Source organism: Bombyx mandarina, chromosome 20 (assembly GCF_030267445.1).
Source record: "Bombyx mandarina strain Sakado chromosome 20, ASM3026744v2".
Classification (NCBI taxonomy): domain Eukaryota; kingdom Metazoa; phylum Arthropoda; class Insecta; order Lepidoptera; family Bombycidae; genus Bombyx; species Bombyx mandarina.
Genome location: NC_143226.1, coordinates 4,121,718 through 4,142,494, shown reverse-complemented (window position 1 = coordinate 4,142,494; position 20,777 = coordinate 4,121,718). Strand labels below are relative to the sequence as shown.

Sequence of the window (20,777 nt, the reverse complement as noted above, 5' to 3'; positions counted from 1 at the left end):
ACCTGATACAATGTTGTATACAGCATTTGAGGATCCTGCGTGGAATCTTTCGAGAGTTCTGACGCACCAAGTAACGCGAGCCGCTTTTTGCTCTTCACAGAGCGAATGCGGTATCCATCGGGAAAACAACTTTTTTACACCTAATTGTTCATGCAAGATTATTTGTATTTGACTCATGCCAATGTCTAAAGTTGCCTGAATTTCGCGTTATGTCACATGTCGATCTTCCTCAATCATCACAGCATCAACGTTTTCTTGGGTGACTGCAGTTTTTGGAAGACCTTGACGGGGATCATCACTGAGCTTGACACGTCCAGGTTGAAACTCAGCAAACCAGCGATAAATTGTGATTTTGGATGGGGCTTCATCACCAAATGCAGAAATCATCCGGTCAACACACTGTTTTTGTGTTAAACCACTTCGAAAGTCATAATAAATCATCGCTCTTGAATTTTCTCGAGGTAATTCCATTTTCTCAACGACTAAACTAGTTTGACAAAACCTCGTGACAAGACCGAGAATCTTTTTTTAAATAAATAAATGGTATTCGATTTTTAAAAACAAGGAGTTTTCAATTAAAACGATTTTAATATGACAGGAACAGTGGAAATATTCCATTCCCGATACTTTTAGTGCAGCCTAGTACGACCATTCATTTTCACGAAGTGCGTTTCCTTCCATGGTCATTTTAAATCGTAAATGCACAAACGGTAGTCTTCTTTGTATATATAGTTATATCAACATCTAAGAAAGCAACCATTGCTTATAACCTATAAAAAATCGATAAAATACTAACAATATACTCATAGACTGCTTAGAAATAGCGGTACAAATGCCTTCAAAGGCCTTGCATCAGTCACTGACATGGTCAGAATATAAAAAGGCGAATACTATTAAGTATCTTGTATCCTGCACTCCCAACGGTTTAGTAAATTATATTTCACCTGGTTTTGGAAGTAGAATCACAGACACATGTTTAGTGGAATCTTGTGACTTAATAAAGTGTTTGCAATCGGGCATGTGTGTGATGGCTGACAGGGGTTTTAAGCATGTAGAGCAATAGTTACGCAGAGAGAGAGAGTGCAACTAGTAAGACCTCCAAGTGTTACAACGGGGGCAAAACTTTCTAAAGTTGAAGCTAGGGAAACCAAACAAATTGCTAGTTTGAGGATCCATGTAGAGGGAGTGATTCGGCGATTGAGAGAATTAAACATGTTAAGGCCACACGCATGTCTAAATCACAATCTTATCAAAGTACTTGATGATGTTATTACCATTGCTTGTGATTAAATAATTTGCATGACTCTTTGATTTAATAAAACTATAGATTAATTTAAAACACACAGTTGCAAGTTGCACTTTGATATAGTATAGGGTACACATTGTCTTTCCATCAAGAAATTAGCACTTTGACAAAATCAGATACATATTGTGTATCAAATTTAACTTCTATTATATTAACATTTTTATTTTCACTATATTTGTAATCAGCTACACAGTAATAGCTAAAAGCGACTGTAAAGCCGCGTATCGACTACGCGCTCCTGGCGCGCCTGCCATGAATAACCGCGCCGAGAGTACGTTCCGCGTAACGCGTGCCAAACTTTTGAGGTATATCAACAATAGCGCGCCTGGCGCGCGTGGCAACCATTCCAGTGCTTGTGTGTGCAGAGATATGCAGTTCGAAATGGTAGAAGACACAATAAAAAACTTCACAAGAATGTCGACAGAAGATTTCTATTACTTGAAAAAATTGACACCCGGTTTCGCGAAGCTATTACAGTGACTGAAAGGCTGACTATAACTTTGAGATTTCTTGCCACTGGAGACTCGTATACAAGCTGCAGTACTATATCTAGTATAGTCCCAGAGGTTTGTGATGCTATCAGTGAGGTTTTAAAAGATTGGGTAAAGGTAAGTGAAACACGCAATATTATTATTATTAAATTAATTAGTATTATATTTCTTTAACTTTTTTAAATTAAATTATTTTGAGTTGACGTACTGGCCAAAGAATCATTGTTTGAATTTGAGAGATTTTGAGGTTCTTGTGTTGTGTTATACACATAATGTGGACTGTATCTGCCTAAATCGGCTTCAAAAATAATATTATTTATTGCCTGTTTGACATATACTAGAGTATGGCTGTCATATTTTCTTAATTCATTTCCTATGTGCTGGCCATAACTGAAATATGAATCAGTGGCTTGAGACGTTTCAGTTAAAATTTTAAACGCTTCTGTCAACATTTTATCGTCCTCATCTTCCAGCTTCCTTTTCTTCGGGGTCATTTTTTGTTGTTTTTTCGGTGCTTTTTAACAGAATCTTTTTTTAATTTTTTTATTGCTTAGATGTGTGGACGAACTCACAGCCCACCTGGTGTTAAGTGGTTACTGGAGCCCATAGACATCTACAACGTAAATACGCCACCCACCTTGAGATATAAATTCTAAGGTCTCTGTATAGTTACAACGGCTGCCCCACCCTTCAAACCGAAACGCATTACTGCTTCACGGCAGAAATAGGCCGGGCGGTGGTATCTACCCGCGCCGACTCACAAGAGGTCCTACCACCAGTAATTACGCAAATTATAATTTTGCGGGTTTCACTTTTATTACACGATGTTATTTATTCCTTCACCGTGGAAGTCAATCATGAACATTTGTTGAGTACGTATTTCATTAGAAAAATTGGTACCCGCCCGCGGGATTCGAACACCGCTGCATCGCTTCAACACGAATGCACCGGACGTCTTATCGTTTAGGCAACGACGACTTCAAAAGAATCATTAAATTGTTCTTGTGTATTACACTCTTCTGAAGTTTTTTGGGAAGAGTCGCCTTCATTTTGTAATGTAGAGTCCTGAAATATGAACATGCATTTATTTTACATTGTATTTTATAATTATTTGTAATTTTACAGATCCCCACATCCGAGAAAGAATGGTTGGAAATTGCTGAAGAATTTCAAGAAAAATGGGTTTTTCCTTATGCTATAGCTGCCATGGATGGAAAATACGTAATGATACAAGCACCTGGTAACAGCGGTACGGAATATCATAACTACAAACACTTTTCTAGTATCGTACTGTTTGCTCTCGTAGATGCGGGCTACTGTTTTAGATACGTTAACATTGGTTCCCAGGGGAAACTTTCGGACTGGGGGATCTTTAAACACAGTTCATTATACAAAAGACTCGAAGAAAAGTCCATGAAAATACCTCAGCCATCGATACTTCAAATACCATATACCCTCAAATTTCCATACGTTATTCTGGCAGACAAAGCATTTGCACTAAACGAATACACAATGAATTTATGACCTGGCACCGAGTCTTGCTGGAAGGACCATTCTTGATTATTGAACATAATGTTGTTAAGGGCCTTCACTACCTTCTCAAGAATTGTATCTTGATACACTTGTGCCAATGTTTTGATACCTTTTTCACAAAAGTATGGCTCAGTCACTCCTTCATAGCTAATACCCCACCAAACCATCACTGAAGTCGGATAGTGCCTACGTTGCACTCTGTCGACTAACTGGGAAGCTTCCTTAGAGCTTTGAGCATAAATACGGTCATTTTGTTTGTTCAAATGTTGCTCAAATGTAAAAAAATTCTCATCCGTAAACAATTTTTTTTTATGACCTCCCTTTGCGTGCCGCTTCAGTAGTTATCGACGCTAGTAAAAAAATAACCAGGACAACATTGAATATTATTTGGATCTTCTTTTGTAGAGTGTTAATGATAGCACTTTTTTTTCTAATAGAAATCTCCTGCCAGACGTTTTTTTGACATCGTGCGAAACTGCATATTAGTAAAAATCTTTGCAGGCAGAGTCATATTTTTGACAATTCTTTTAAATGCAAATTCGTCAGTCATCTTTTCAGCATTTGCTAATCTTTTTCTGAATTTATCTTCTCTTTTTCAAAGAGTTTTCACTCTTTTCCTTAATTGTTTGATTAGCCTTTGGTACATATTATATTTTCGCAAGGATAAACGATTGTTCTGTTTCATTGTATCTTGAAGTAAAAAAAAAAAGATATTAATACTGAGAATGTATAATAACTCTATATACCTAAGAATACCTAAGAAGAATGTGTAATAACTTTAAAATTTGTGATTAAAATTTGTTTCTTCATGGACCCCAGCTTACAGTTGTAAAACCTACATCAATTATGCCTGTCTCATGGTCCGTGAAATCCCAGGATATATTTCTGGATCTGGCAGTATTGTTGAGCTTTTCTGTTTAAATATTCTCTGTGGCAGCACAGAATCTGGCAATGTGCCAGGTAAATGACGACAGGCTCGCCGCCTATTACTTGGAGCAAAAACATACTTGGCGGGATCACATGAAAGGAACTAAAAATAATGGTTATCTTGAGTACTTCGAGCTCTTTTCAGCTGAAGGTTTGTACCTTTCTGTGAAGCCCAATAAAATGAAATTGTAAATTTGTCTTCAATTCAAAGGAAATATTGCGCAAAGTAGCAGTTCTTGGATTTTATGTTGTCATTATAAATTATTTTTGTAAATATTGTTGATGTAAGTATTAATTTGCAGTTCGTTTATGCAGAATTGGCTCTTTGTGCAATACTTGTTCGCATAAAGCTTTTCCTGGATTTTTTTTCATTTTTATAAATTGTTTTAGATGTCGCATTGTTGCTTCAACCTCATCGCTACTCCATTTGTTATGAGTTTTCTTTCGTCTTATTGGTTTTGGTACAGTCATCAAATTCATCGGTAAGTAATTCTGTTTTCTTTTTTGAATACTTTGTGCGTTTGAGTGCAATGCCAAAGTAACAATGGTTAAATGACTTCGGTAATTTTATTACTCGGACGGCGCTTCTTGCGAGGTGTTGTAAGCCTAGGTACAAGAGTCGTGTGATGGACAAGAGGTCGCTGATGTTGACGCTTCTGGGATCTGTATTTCCAACGCAGAACTTCCTTTAATTTTTTTTAATTCATTTTGATACTCCTGTTTTTTTTCACAAATTCTTTTAAGAACATTGTCGATCAGAATAATGTAAGATTTGTTCTTCTTTTCCCCACAACTGTAACGTTTCCGCAGTGTGTAGCAACAATGTCTCTACGTTGCATTTGACGTTCATTTTAATTTTTAATGTTGGACTGGGTATCGATCCTGCGGCGATTAAGTGTTCCTACGACGTTTGTCCGTCTACTCTTTCAAAAACTTGCCAAGTCTACGGAGTTATAAAAATTGTCCATGTATAAAAAATGGCCTTTATCTAGGTAACCTTCTGACAACTTCAGTACAACTTTGGAAATTACAGTTTGTTCTGCATTTAGACTTTTTCCCCCATGTATTACAAAATTTAATAGGTTACCTGTTTCTGCTTCACACAGCACATATGTTTTAATACCAAATCTTGGTGCTTTTGTCCCTATACACTGTATCCAAGATATATGCCCTTTCCATAACAAAAGAGACTCATCTATGCTAATGGCTTTGCGGGGGAGATATATTTCAGTGAAATTTTTATTACAGTGCTCGACGATTGGAACTATGTTATATATTTTTCGCTCCCACCCGTGAATAGAGTCTATGAGATATTCATTGTCAGTGAAGTGTAAAAAACCTAGTTGTAAAAGAAATTTATTTTTACTCATAATTTTTCTAAAGCATGGCATACCTACTTCTCCTGTCGTCCAATATTTATCGAGCCTCTCTCTGTTACATACTGACATGTAAATTAATATAGAGAAAAATTTATATAACTCTTCTAACATAGTCTCATCGCAATCGTAAAGACGCGATCCACTAGTGATGCTTTCTTCATTTGCACCAGCTACAATTTGCCAAGCATATTTATTAGTTTCATCTACTATCATTTTAATTATTTGTCGATCCACAAATAGCTTTAAATATATTTACGAGGGAAGTTTCCTGAATGGTGGGGCCAGATTGCTCTTTATAAGACTTCAACACCAGTGAACTCGTCAAAATGTTCGTATCAAGTTCATGGCACCCTTTCAGTAATTTAACATCAGGCACTATTTCTTCTTCCCTAGACTTCCTCCCCCTCTAAAATCCGACGTAGATCGATATCATCATAGTCTTCCCATTCATCAATTTCGCTACCCGAATATACCGCTCAGGCTTCAGCTAATGAAGACGGTAAAATATCCATCATCACGCATCTAGATTAAAAGGAAAAATTTATGGGTTATTTTAATATTTAAAAACTGTTAACAATTGACTAACCGAAGTGAAAGGTGAATCCTCTTTTTCATTAATGTCTAGCCTTCTGGGCTCTAACTCCTCATTTACTGAATTTCGCAGAACCAAAAACAAGATTGATTCGGAATGGAATTCTATTTCGGCAAAATATAATACAATAATAACATAAAAATATTGAATTGTTTACAAATTTGTGTTTAAAACAAATAAATAAGTAGAATTTAGCGTTGGGTTTTATATAAAAAAACATATTTAATAAGTTCAAGCCACTGACTATACGGCGTACAATTGGCATGCATCACTCGGGTAATGGTCGTAAATAGCAAACATACAGCTTGGACACCAAAATAGTTTCGTATTAAACAGTGCTATTTACGAGGGCGGCACTGAAAATTTCGGGAATTAACGAAGTGACACAACATTACTATTTAAACATGTATTTATTGCTTTTCGAAGTATTCTCCGCGAAATTTGACACATTTTTCCATACGATGGAACCAATCATTGAAGCAACGATTCCATTCGGAAGTTGGGGTCTCCAAAATGGCCGTTTTGTAGGCGTCCACAGCTTCTTCAGGTGATGAAAATCTCTGTCCACGCAATCTATTCTTTATTTTAGGGAAAGTATAGAAATCATTAGGGCTTAGGTCGGGGCTGTACGGCGGCTGGTCTAATAATTCTATGTTTTCTTGCTCTAAAAACTCTTTTGTTCTGTGCGCGGTGTGAGAACTCGCATTGTCGTGATGGAGGATGATGCGGCGGTTGCAGTTCTCTTTACGGAGTTCAGAAACGACCTGTGGCAAACAAATGCTAGCATACCATTCTGCATTAACCGTTCTTTGTCCCTCAAGAGGAATAGTCGTAACAAAGGCTTGTATCTTGTATCCTGTGTGCTTAGTGCGAGTTTTGTAACGTTCTCACTAGCGAGCCAGTTTGCTCAAATTTGTATGCAATTGGAACAGCGCCCCTAGCGGCAAACGTACTCGGTGTTATTTTGTGAGTGCGAGTTCATATTAACGTTGTGATCTCGTAACCGAGTAATTTTACCGAAATGAGTACTACGAATGACATTTGTGCGAGTGCGTGTTACAAATTAGTGGATTTTAACGTTTCGATCGAGTATTTCTTTAGTAGTTTTATTTTTCCAACTAGAGAGGCAAAAATATCATGCCATAGAGCCTAATCTTTTTTTATGAAAAATGATAATATGGAGTGAAATGGATTTGATTAATTTGAAGCATTAATCAATTGGCATGGAATGAAATGAAATGAGATCAGATAATATGGGATAAAATATAATCTCTGCAAAATGCTGATTATATACTGAGATTTTTTTCAGTGGACCTTTTCGAAGACTTCGAGAAGCTACGTCCAGCGGTTTTGTTTAATTTTTTTAAATTTTCGCACTTTCACAGATACTAAACAGTTAATTTTTTTTTTTTTTTTTTTTTTTTATTGCTTAGGTTGGTGGACGAGCTCACAGCCCACCTGGTGTTAAGTGGTTACTGGAGCCTTACTCAGTATAGTTACAACGGCTACCCCACCCTTCAAACCGAAACGCATTACTGCTTCACGGCAGAAATAGGCAGGGCGGTGGTACCTACCCGTGCGGACTCACAATAGGTCCTACCACCAGTGATTACGCAAATTATAATTTTGCGGGTTTGTTTTTTAATCACACGATGTTATTCCTTCACCGTGGAAGTCAATCGTGAACATTTGTTAAGTACGTATTTCATTCGAAAAATTGGTACCCGCCTGCGAGATTCGAACACCGGTGCATCGCAACAACGAATGCACCGGACGTCTTATCCTTTAGGCCACGACGACAAAACCCACGTTACTTTGTTATTGCACAGATGGGTGGACGAGCTTCCGGCCCACCTAATCTTAAGTGGTTACCGGAGCCCATAGACATCTACAACGCAAATGCCGCCTCCCACCTTGAGATATTAGTTCTAAGGTCTCAGTATAGTTACAACGGTTGTCCCACCCTTCAAACCGAAACGCATTACTGCTTCACGGCAAAAATAGGCAGGGTGGTGATACCTACCCGTGCGGACTCACAAGACGTCCTACCACCAGTAATTACAAAAATTAATTTTGCGGGTTTGATTTTTATTACATGATGCTATTCCTTTACAGTGAAAGTCAATCGTAAACATTTGATAAGTACGTATTTCATTAGAAAAATTGATACCCGCCGGCGGGATTAGAACACCGGTGCATTGCAAGATACGAATACACCGGACGCCTTAACCTTTAGGCCAGGACGGTCTCAAAATTACACTTATACACGAAGAAATATTAAATACGCATTAACTAAGAAACATTAAATAGACAAAATAAAACAATTCACACAATTTAGCTCCTCGCGGTCCCTCCAAAATGTCTTTTCATCTTTTTTTCCTAGTTGTTCAATTGTAAATGAATAAATCAAAATCAAATCGAGTTAACGTTCTATACGGTGAAAAATGAAGAATTGTGAGTGTGAGTTGAGATATGCTACTCGCTTCGCAGGGCGTTTATTCACCGAGAGCAGCAATAATATTATTTCTCGTATATTGGTAGCACGTGATGTTTTGGCATTAGACCGTCTAAATGAAATACAACGCATTTTAACAGCATTTTAATGGGAACCAACTACTTTCAAAATTATTCGGGTAATGTCACGTGTTCAATACTATTTTGTACCTTTAGAATTAAAGTGGCTCAACCCAAAATTCTTAGTTTCTGCTAAACTTCAATATTGTAATACAATAATTGTATTTTTTTAGTTTTTCGGTTTAAACACTTTAAGGCATGCCATTTTATTTGAAAAAGACAGAAAGAGTACTTTGTCCTTTTCTAGACTAAAAGAGACTGTTTAATTTTATAAGCTGATAGAATAATATAGAAAAGAATAATAGGATACCCTCTAATCGTCACATTGGAAAAAGGTATGGCTTTATCATTTTATCATTTAAATTATTTTTTATTGCACTTATAAAACTAATTTAATTTACAATATGTAACTACATATATCTATAACTAATCCGTACTTGTCAAATTCCTCATAAATTGTCAATATTCTTAATAAAATTCCTATTAATAATATACAAGTGCAAATGTTGAGCTGCTTGCCAGAAATGATATAATAGTGTTTTGTTTTTTTGTTGTTTCCTTGTAGGCTGCCTGTAATAATCTAAATCTGTGTGAAAGGCAATAAATGATTTTATTATTATCTACTAATGGTAGTCCAGTGGTCGAAATTTTACCATAATTTATTTAAATTTTAAGTTTGAACATTATTATAGTTCTATTGTCACCTTTCTATTATCATCATTTCTATAATAATCATTGCTCTATGTCGCCAAGGCTACATTATAGAAAATTTATATTAAAGACAAAAAATATTAATCTATTCTCAATTTGACCACAGATTGATAAATCAATAAACAAAAAAAGTATAAATGCATGTGTGTGTGCGTGTGTGTGTGTCAAATACATGGTAATGTGTGTAAGGTTTTTTTATTCATTTAGTTTATTTTTATATTGTTTATGCACAATTAAAAAAAAAATAGCAATCTGCACTACTTCTCTATATTCTCTATGAGTGTGGGAAATTTCATACTTCTCCGTCCGCGCAATTTTCGTGAAAAGGAGTCCAACATTTTTGCTGCACGTATTACCTACTTAAAATGTAGGTTCTTAATAATAATACATAAGTGTTTTGAAATATAAAACTAATCTTAAATTTTTTAGTTATACCACTTCCATTCTAAGGGTGCAATTTCGTAAACAAACTTTGCCGTAATGGCGTAACCTTTAAAATACACGAAAACTGCCCAGCATAAACATATTTTTTTAGTAACTTTAATAGAAGTATTAGAATTAGAAGTTTATTATAGAATTTATTTAATTGTAATTACATATTTAGACATACTTAACATAATTAATCTTGGAATAGGTAATTATTTCAGCTTTTTTTAATTAAAGAAATTATGTTTTACATAGGTTTAATCTTTTACCCGTTGAACGTTTATAAAATTATTGTATTTACGGTAATAGTGTTGATGATCTTCATTAGGTGGCCCAAATATACTAAAATTATTACGAGCATCCATCCTTATTTATAAATGTGTAAAGAAGCAAAATTATTATTACATTGTTCAAATTTCTATATAATTTATAAATATAAATCTGTACGTATGTACCTGTAAATATGTATATTGCGCGCGTGTGTGTGTGTGTGTGTGTGTACGCGTGTGTATGTGCGTGTGTGTATATATTTCTATAATAGATAGATATACAGTGTGCAATTCATTTCGAAATTATTCTTGCCCATCTAATGGTTGTCTGGAAGAGATCACTCTTAGCGATAAGACCAAGAAAAAATGTTTCACAATATTTATTCATTTTGTGTACAATAAAGAATACTCTTTCACTGGTGGTAGGACCTCTTGGGAGTCCACACGGGTAGGTACCACCACCCCGCCTATTTCCGCCGTGAAGCAATAATGCGTTTCGGTTCGAAGGGTGGGGTAGCCGTTGTAACTATACTGAGACCTTAGAACTTATATCTCGAGGTGGGTGACGCATTTACGTTGTAGATGTCTATGGGATCCAGTAACCACTTAACATCAGGTGGGCTGTGAGCTCGTCCATCCATCTAAGCAATAAAAAAAAAACAACTCTATCTCGCTCTCTCTCTCTCATCAAACAACTCTTTAAAAAAAAGCAATGATTTAATAAGAATTAAATGAAAAAGCAAAGAATTAATATGTATTTACAACTAGCTAGACGTCTATAAAATTTTCTAACCGAAAAAATATATGTGTATAAACCATTAGAATAGATAAAACCTTAAAAAACAACATTATTATTAAAAACGAAAGAAAAAATCTTGATATTGTATTGGTTTCACGGCAAAATTTTTAGTGACTACTTAACTTGCTTGAAAGTGAAGAAATACTCTCAAAATCCATTAATTTGTAACTCGCACTCGCACATACAATAATCGAGAGGCTCACTTCGGTAAAGCTATTCGATACATGAGACAGCAACATAAACAAACCTTCTCTCTCCCACAAAATGAGATTCATAAGCTTACCACTAGGTGGCACTGATACAAACTCACACAAATTAAACATAACATTAACATCGACTGAGTAATTAAAAAAACTCGCACTAAGCACAGGTACATTACCCATTACCCGACTAATTATAAATATCGTTAGAAAGCTTGGCATTTCAATTAAACGCCTTAAAAAAAAACTTGCATGCTACCAACATAAAAGAAAAAATTATTGCTTCTAAAGATGAATAAACGTCCTGCAAATCGAGTAACTCGCACTCAGAGCTCCGCACGTTTCACCGTGAAGAGCCTACACTCGATGCGAGTCATTCGATTCGATTTTTGAAACTCGCACTAAGCCTACTGCACTCCCAACGGTTTAGTAAATTATATTTCACCTGGTTTTGGAAGTAGAATCACAGACACATGTTTAGTGGAATCTTGTGACTTAATAAAGTGTTTGCAATCGGGCATGTGTGTGATGGCTGACAGGGGTTTTAAGCATGTAGAGCAATAGTTACGCAGAGAGAGAGAGTGCAACTAGTAAGACCTCCAAGTGTTACAACGGGGGCAAAACTTTCTAAAGTTGAAGCTAGGGAAACCAAACAAATTGCTAGTTTGAGGATCCATGTAGAGGGAGTGATTCGGCGATTGAGAGAATTAAACATGTTAAGGCCACACGCATGTCTAAATCACAATCTTATCAAAGTACTTGATGATGTTATTACCATTGCTTGTGATTAAATAATTTGCATGACTCTTTGATTTAATAAAACTATAGATTAATTTAAAACACACAGTTGCAAGTTGCACTTTGATATAGTATAGGGTACACATTGTCTTTCCATCAAGAAATTAGCACTTTGACAAAATCAGATACATATTGTGTATCAAATTTAACTTCTATTATATTAACATTTTTATTTTCACTATATTTGTAATCAGCTACACAGTAATAGCTAAAAGCGACTGTAAAGCTGCGTATCGACTACGCGCTCCTGGCACGCGTGCCATGAATAACCGCGCCGAGAGTGCGTTCCGCGTAACGCGTGCCAAACTTTTGAAGTATATCAACAATCGCGCGTCTGGCGCGCGTGGCAACCGTTCCAGTGCTTGTGTGTGCAGAGATATGCAGTTCGAATTGGTAGAAGACACAATAAAAAACTTCACAAGAATGTCGACAGAAGATTTCTATTACTTGAAAAAATTGACACCCGGTTTCGCGAAGCTATTACAGTGACTGAAAGGCTGACTATAACTTTGAGATTTCTTGCCACTGGAGACTCGTATACAAGCTGCAGTACTATATCTAGGATAGTCCCAGAGGTTTGTGATGCTATCAGTGAGGTTTTAAAAGATTGGGTAAAGGTAAGTGAAACACGCAATATTATTATTAAATTAATTAGTATTATATTTCTTTAACTTTTTTAAATTAAATTATTTTGAGTTGACGTACTGGCCAAAGAATCATTGTTTGAATTTGAGAGATTTTGAGGTTCTTGTGTTGTGTTATACACATAATGTGGACTGTATCTGCCTAAATCGGCTTCAAAAATAATATTATTTATTACCTGTTTGACATATACTAGAGTATGGCTGTCATATTTTCTTAATTCATTTCCTATGTGCTGGCCATAACTGAAATATGAATCAGTGGCTTGAGACGTTTCAGTTAAAATTTTAAACGCTTCTGTCAACATTTTATCGTCCTCATCTTCCAGCTTCCTTTTCTTCGGGGTCATTTTTTGTTGTTTTTTCGGTGCTTTTTAACAGAATCTTTTTTTAATTTTTTTATTGCTTAGATGTGTGGACGAGCTCACAGCCCACCTGGTGTTAAGTGGTTACTGGAGCCCATAGACATCTACAACGTAAATACGCCACCCACCTTGAGATATAAGTTCTAAGGTCTCAGTATAGTTACAACGGCTGCCCCACCCTTCAAACCGAAACGCATTACTGCTTCACGGCAGAAATAGGCCGGGCGGTGGTACCTACCCGCGCCGACTCACAAGAGGTCCTACCACCAGTAATTACGCAAATTATAATTTTGCGGGTTTCACTTTTATTACACGATGTTATTTATTCCTTCACCGTGGAAGTCAATCATGAACATTTGTTGAGTACGTATTTCATTAGAAAAATTGGTACCCGCCCGCAGGATTCGAACACCGGTGCATCGCTTCAACACGAATGCACCGGACGTCTTATCGTTTAGGCAACGACGACTTCAAAAGAATCATTAAATTGTTCTTGTGTATTACACTCTTCTGAAGTTTTTTGGGAACAGTCGCCTTCATTTTGTAATATAGAGTCCTGAAATATGAACATGCATTTATTTTACATTGTATTTTATAATTATTTGTAATTTTACAGATCCCCACATCCGAGAAAGAATGGTTGGAAATTGCTGAAGAATTTCAAGAAAAATGGGTTTTTCCTTATGCTATAGCTGCCATGGATGGAAAATACGTAATGATACAAGCACCTGGTAACAGCGGTACGGAATATCATAACTACAAACACTTTTCTAGTATCGTACTGTTTGCTCTCGTAGATGCGGACTACTGTTTTAGATACGTTAACATTGGTTCCCAGGGGAAACTTTCGGACCTGGGGATCTTTAAACACACTTCATTATACAAAAGACTCGAAGAAAAGTCCATGAAAATACCTCAGCCATCGATACTTCAAATATCATATACCCTCAAATTTCCATACGTTATTCTGGCAGACAAAGCATTTGCACTAAACGAATACACAATGAATTTATGACCTGGCACCGAGTCTTGCTGGAAGGACCATTCTTGATTATTGAACATAATGTTGTTAAGGGGCTTCACTACCTTCTCAAGAATTGTATCTTGATACACTTGTGCCAATGTTTTGATACCTTTTTCACAAAAGTATGGCTCAGTCACTCCTTCATAGCTAATACCCCACCAAACCATCACTGAAGTCGGATAGTGCCTACGTTGAACTCTGTCGACTAACTGGGAAGCTTCCTTAGAGCTTTGAGCATAAATACGGTCATTTTGTTTGTTAAAATGTTGCTCAAATGTAAAAAAATTCTCATCCGTAAACAATTTTTTTTTATGACCTCCCTTTGCGTACCGCTTCAGTAGTTGTTTCGATTTTACCACCCTATTCTCTTTTAAATTATCAGTTAAGAAATGACCAGTACGTCTCTTATAGGCTGCAAGTCCTAAGTCATCTTTTAAAATACGCGACATGGTTCTAGATGCTATCTTCATGTCCCGAGATAAAATCTTTTCCTTTCGGACAGGATTTCTTCGAATTCTTTCCCTTACTGCTTTGACCACCTTTTTCGTACGAACACTACGTGGACGGCCAGATCTTTTCTGTCACAAACGGAGGAGGTCTCATTACACCTATTAATAGCCTGGTACACAAACATTTTACTAATACCAAGCGTATGGAGAGTTTTAAAAATTGCATTTGGCTCCATACCTACTTTGTGTAATGCAATCACAGCGATTCGGTTCACTTTATCACCCCACTCCATTTTAATATCGCAAAATATTGTACAATGTGTTGGCGCCAAAATGAGAAAACTCAATGAGCAATCACATAAAAATGACATTCCAAATTCAAATGTAATATTTTGTTTATTTTTAATTGTAACAGTATTTATGGCCAGACTAAGTATAGTGTGCAAATGAAATCAGCAACTTTACAATAATTACAATAATATTTACTGTCTGGGCTTGGTTCTTTAGTTTTTAGATTTAGAGCACAATCAATATGATACTTGGTAATTTGTTAGGAACTCACCGTAGGTCTGTGTCTTTGTAGTTATAATAATATTTTTTAGCACTATCTTCCAGGAGTGGAAAACTACACACACTACATACCATGTATTTGACGCACACACGCATGCATACTATTTATTGTCAAACTTTTGTTCTTGACGTCTGTGGTCAAAGACAAACAATATTTAGAGTAGCCATAGCGAAATTTGTGGTTATAGAAGTATAAAATACAATCATAATAGTGTATAAACTTACAATTCCAATTAATTATAGTCGAAATTCAACTACTGCGGGTCCTCTAGTATTCATAAATTAGCGAGTAAGCTCAGCTCTACAGCATACGCAGTAAAAATTAGAAGGTTAACAAACGCGGACACGCTTTGTTTAGTTTATTTTAGTTACTTCCACAGTGTTATGCCCTATGGCATTTTACTATGAGGCAATGTGGTAGATGTAGAAATGATATTTATTCTGCAGAAAAGAGCTATACGTGCTATTTATAACATGCACCCAAAGGAATCCCTGAGGGAAAAATTTAAAGAAATTAAAGTTCTCACAATGCCATCCCAATACATTTTTGAAAATTTGATGTATGTTCGTAAACATATTGAGGGATTTCCTAAAAAGTTTGACATACATAATAGAAATACTAGGAACAAACACAAGCTTGATGTGCCGATGAGTAGGTTACATAAGATACGAAATTAATTCGGGTGTTTGTTTCGGCGTGACTTTAATTTAATTCGATCATGGGTGTGGGAGTTCAAAATTAAACGGCGGCGTGGTAATGAACAGTGTTGTAATAAAAAAATTAATAAATCCTAATACAATAAAAACTAAATGTTGCCACTTTATGAACAATGATTGAATGATTGTTAAATAAGACCGGTGCCAGACACGACATGCCCCCATGCGTTGAAGGGACTGTTTCAACCAACAGTGTCAGGATCGGCAGCGGGCAGTTCTTGCTGAATGAGCGTCGCACCATTCCAACAGCGGTTTTAATGTTGGCCACTCTGGTAACGCCATCAGTGCCAGGATGCACTTCGACGATACGACCCATTCTCCATTTAAGTGGTGGCAAATTCTCCTCCTTTATCAGCACAAGGGAGTCAAGTTTAAGTGATCCCTTGCTTGCACGCTATTTCGTTCTAATCTGAAGCTCGCATATGTATTCCTTGCTCCAACGTGAACAAAAATGCTGGCGGAGCTGCTCAACACAATGAAATCTCGTTAATGTGTTCATGGAGCGATCTCGGAGCTCAGGCGACGGTAGGGAAACGAGTGGTCGCCCAATCAGGAAATGTCCAGGGGTGAGCGGCGTCAGATCCTCTGGACTCGAAGACAGTGGAGTGAGTGGTCTGGAATTCAGCAGAGCTTCAATCTGGACCAGTGTGGTCGTTATTTCTTCGTACGTTAAATTACATTGTCCCAATACTCTAACTAAATTATGTTTAGTGGACTTGACACCAGCTTCCACAAGGTCAGCAAAGTGTGGCGAACAAGCCGGAATAAAATGAAAAAACACGCCATCACTAGCCATGGTATCAGTTAAACCGTCACAACTCGCCTTGATAAATTTTGAAATTTCGTTATACGGGCCAACAACGAGGTACCATTGTCAGAATAAATATTTGTCGGTTTTTCTCGACCCGAAATAAATCTCCGTAAAGCCAGAATAAAAGTATTGCTCGTTAAATCACCCACTAATTCTAAAGATATCGCTTTGGTGACGCAATATACAAAAACGGCAATGTAAACCTTTGTTACCTTACATCCACGACCTTGCCGTGTAACGGCCTGTATAGGACCTGCATAATCGAGTGCAACGTTCTCAAACGGCAACCCCCCAGGTGATACTCTGTGTTGCGGCATATTCCCCGTGATCTGCCCCGGCGCCGGGATCACACATCGTGGTAAGTGGGACCCGGGTAGCTGTCGAGTCCACCATGAAGTATTTGAGATTGGTGCTCGACAGCCGATGGGAATTCGGGCCCCACTTCCGGCGGCTGGTGCCCAAGCTGATGGGTGCAGCGGGCGCGCTTTCAACGTTGCTTCCCAATTTGGGGGGCCCGAGCGCCGCCTGTAGGCGGTTGTACAATACGACCGACGTAACTTGGCGAGCCTGAATATAGCCGCAGGTGAACTTTCGCGCATGTACACTCGTAAAAAAAGTGTTACTGGCATTCATTTTTTTAAATTAAAATACGAGTTAAAATTTCCTTATACAGGGACCAAGTACAAATAAAATGAATATCATAACGCTATGAGACACAAATCTATAAAAATAACGTAATAAATTAAGGATTCACTCACCTTTCGATAGTAGTAGATTTTCATCACAATCACACGGAATAGTATTTACAGTCAAACGTTTTGCTATTCACTATCACTATCACTTAATAACTATCGCTGAAGGTGGAAATGCCTAACATAAAGTCATCTGCCTCTTGCGTCCTTTGTGAGGTACTAGGCATAGGTTCGTCATCGTAATTGTCGTCGCTCTCACTTTCAGATTCATTTTCTGAGTCTGAACTTGTATTAATGATGAATAATATGATCGCTCTGCGTATATTCATCTTCGACCTTTTGCACTTTTCTGCATAGAGCACTCCATTGTTCCTGACCCATTAAATTTACTTTTTCTTGGATGAGCTCCATTGTCCGGGTTACGTTCCAGCCGACGTTTTTAGCCGCTACGTGCCCTTTAATAGCAGCCCACGCCATCTCGATGGGGTTTAAATCTGGATGATAAGGCGGTAATCGAAGGACATCATGGTAGTATTTTTTAAACATTTCGTCTATCACGAATTGTTTATGCCCGTCTTTGTTTTTTTTTATTAAATCATAAAGTTGCGGTTTACGCATGTCTTTTTCATATACCCTTTTCTGCTAACCACGATTCCATTTTTGCTTTCTTGTCATTGGATGTAGGGGCAGGATTCAAAATTTTGTTGTGGTATGGAGCGTTATCGATAACCAACACCGAGTTAGGGCTCAAATTTGGAATCAATTTAGTCCGTGACCATTTCTCATAGTTTGAAAAATTCATGTCATCATGATAGTCTCCAGTTTTGTTCCCAGGTTTGAACATCAGCAGGGTATTCGGAACAAATCCTGCTTCTGATCCAGCGTGCACCATAACTATCCTCTGACCTTTTGATATAGGACACTTTAGTCCTTTAGCGGAATCATCTGACCATGCCTTACTTTTTGTATGAGATGAGTGGGCATAAGACTCGTCAGTGTATACGATTGGTCGCCCTTCATGCCTGTATTTTTTTATTGCTTTTAAGTACAATATCCTCTTTAGGCGAATGCCGGTCTTCTCTATAAGGATCTTTCTATTGGTTTCGGTCTTTCGCCACTTGAAACCCAAGTTTTTAACAATGGCCTGTAATCTCGTTTTAGCTCCTTGAAAATTCACGTCATGCTTGAGTTTCGCTAATAATTTATTTATTGTTGGCATTTCTTTTTTGGTGGAAGTTGTGTATGCATCTTTTAATTACTTCTTCTTCTTTGTCGTTTCCTCATTACTGAGGGTCGTGACCACCTTGGTCCAGTTTTTGCACCAGCTTCCTCCAATGCTGCCTGCATTCGGCCTGCTTAATGGCGCCCGGGACGCTGGTGTTTGTGGCCTCCTTGATAATGTCCGTCCACCTGGTTGGCAATCTTCCTCGACTTCTCTTTCCTTCCACGTGACCTACAACTATTAATTTTTCCAAGTTCTTAGGATTTTGTCGGGCCACGTGTCCGAAGTACTTGAGGAGACGCTGCATACAGATTGTAGATAGACGGGTCTTGACGTTTAATTAATTTCTTTTTAATTACACCTTGGTCAAAATTGTCAATATCAGTAATAGGCTTTGATCTAGACCTTTTCTTGCCAGGCGTGCGGAATACCGAAAGTAAGCCCAAAATATTGCCTTCAGTTGCGATCCGCTGTACTGTGCGTTGCGACAAACCAGTTGCGTTAGCAACTCTTAAAAAAACTTTGTCAACGTCTTTTACGCCTTCTTCTTTTTCTTTTTTAAAATACTGAGTTAAATCAAAAATGATTTTTCTCGCCTGACGATTTAAAACACTATTATGCTTTGGTGGCATCTTTGTTGCGAAATAATATAAATACCAAGGGACACTTGATACTAAAACAAACTTAAAACTAAACAAAAAACTGAACACTAAACAAAACTTAACAGTAAAATAATAACAAATAACAACGATTAATGAAACCTTTTGTAACCGCCCGTACTCAAGACAGCGATAGCGACACGAACACGACACCAATGCTAACGAGTAACTGAGATGCATTACCGCATGCCGAGAATTACCGAATATGCACGAATATAAACGATGTCAAGAAAAAGGGATGTACAATATGCGTGTCTGAGGATATTGTTTAATCGATTAATTTTCAAAATGGTTGAAATTGAAATAAAAAAATATATTTATGTTCCATTTTTTAAGAGGTTTAAAATATTCACAAACAGTCCCTATTGTAGTAGTCGTATATAACTAACTAATATTTAACTAAATCATGTCTTTCAACCAAGAAAATAAAATGTTATTCGTTTTTTTTATATAAAGTCGAAATCTCGTTTACTAACGACAACATTTAATATGTTTGTAAATCTATTTGATTCAGTATATCATATAAACAAAAATCAATAAATTCCAAATCGATAAAAATCGATTGCGATATTTGATTGAATAAAGGGACGATTGTGTTTACATAGAGTCAATCCCTAGCCTAGACCTCCGCCCCGCGCACGTTGCTCATACCAACATTTGGTTCCTAAAAACGTTTGTGCGCAGCCTTCTGCGCGAAGTTCGGACTCGCCAAGTTACGTCGGTCGTATTGTACGTGGGAATCGTGCGGTCCATGGCCCTGTATGGGGCCCCTGTGTGGGCGATGGACATGACGGCCAGCATGCTCGCCATGTTGCGTAAGCCGCAGAGGGTGATGGCCGTCAGAGTCATCCGCGGGTAACGCACGATTTCCTACGAGGCGGCTTGCGTCCTGGCCGGATCCCCGCCCTGGGACCTTTCGGGTAGAGGGCCGAACCTCCTACGAGGTCCCCGCGCAAAAGGGGCGCGCGGGGTATGTGAGACTCAACGATCTGCATGGTGTTGTGAGCAGACCGCGGGCCCAAGGATTTTAGGACCCACCCACTAAACGAGTCCCCTGCACTCTTACACCCGACGTCCGATCCCCTCCGAGGTCAGAACCCGGATGAGGTAGGGGGGCTATCGCGGTCAACACTACAACCAGACGGCGCGGCTCACCCCAAGGACGCCCAGCCGACGGAGCCTTCGAGGCGAATCGAAGGCTCTGAAACGTCGGCCGTCTCGGTACGGCAGCCCTTCGGGCCGCCCTGGGACCTAGAGGCGAAAGTACTCGCGTCATTATATCGATGGCGCGAGGAAGAGCGGGCATGGGGTTCGAGGCTGGTGCAGTGGCAGATCGCGCTGCGCCGAGAGGAGCTCCGTCTGGCCTTGGTGGCGGAATGGCGGCAAAGGCTTCTGCGCCCTACCGCCGGCCTCGCAACCGTCGAGGCGATCCGGCCAGTACTCGACGACTGGCTCGAGAGAAGGCACGGATCCCTGTCGTTTAGGGTGACACAGATGCTGTCGGGGCACGGTTGCTTCGGTAAGTACCTGTGCCGCATAGACAGGGAGCCGGACGCTCGGTGCCACCACTGCGTCCACTGCGGGGAGGACACGGCGCAACACACGCTCGCCGAGTGCGTAGC

The 20,777-nt window shown here is 38.3% G+C and overlaps 2 protein-coding genes and 2 pseudogenes across 3 annotated transcripts; 3 read left to right on the top strand and 1 right to left on the bottom strand.

The window, feature by feature from the left end:
• The first annotated feature begins 787 nt into the window (after window positions 1–787).
• On the top strand, window positions 788–1,781 carry LOC149500668 (uncharacterized; annotated as a pseudogene).
• On the top strand, window positions 1,559–6,428 carry LOC149500667 (uncharacterized). Its single transcript, XM_089735738.1, has 3 exons — window positions 1,559–1,577; window positions 1,775–1,914; window positions 2,923–6,428. The coding sequence occupies exons 1-3, from the start codon at window positions 1,559–1,561 to the stop codon at window positions 3,319–3,321; spliced, it is 558 nt and encodes a 185-aa protein (XP_089591864.1). The 3' UTR covers window positions 3,322–6,428.
• On the top strand, window positions 4,282–19,896 carry LOC149500666 (uncharacterized). Its single transcript, XM_089735737.1, has 3 exons — window positions 4,282–4,408; window positions 12,483–12,622; window positions 13,628–19,896. Exons 1-3 carry the CDS (start codon window positions 4,282–4,284, stop codon window positions 14,024–14,026), a joined length of 666 nt encoding a protein of 221 aa, XP_089591863.1. The 3' UTR covers window positions 14,027–19,896.
• On the bottom strand, window positions 8,813–19,965 carry LOC149500665 (uncharacterized; annotated as a pseudogene). The gene is made up of 2 exons (XR_016324775.1): window positions 19,811–19,965; window positions 8,813–18,522 (listed from the first exon to the last, which is right to left on the bottom strand). The product of XR_016324775.1 is annotated as an uncharacterized LOC149500665 (transcript).
• Window positions 19,966–20,777: the final 812 nt, after the last annotated feature.

What these genes read in the sequence shown, in the direction of transcription:
- LOC149500667 (XM_089735738.1), top strand. An exon ending in TTTTAAAAGATTGGGTAAAG is followed by an intron (nt 1,915 to 2,922) that starts GTAAGTGAAACA and finishes GTAATTTTACAG; the next exon opens with ATCCCCACATCCGAGAAAGA.
- LOC149500666 (XM_089735737.1), top strand. Translation starts at nt 4,282, where the DNA reads ATGTGCCAGGTAAATGACGACAGGCTCGCCGCCTATTACTTGGAGCAA. An exon ending in CGAGCTCTTTTCAGCTGAAG is followed by an intron (nt 4,409 to 12,482) that starts GTTTGTACCTTT and finishes GGTTTCGCGAAG; the next exon opens with CTATTACAGTGACTGAAAGG. An exon ending in TTTTAAAAGATTGGGTAAAG is followed by an intron (nt 12,623 to 13,627) that starts GTAAGTGAAACA and finishes GTAATTTTACAG; the next exon opens with ATCCCCACATCCGAGAAAGA.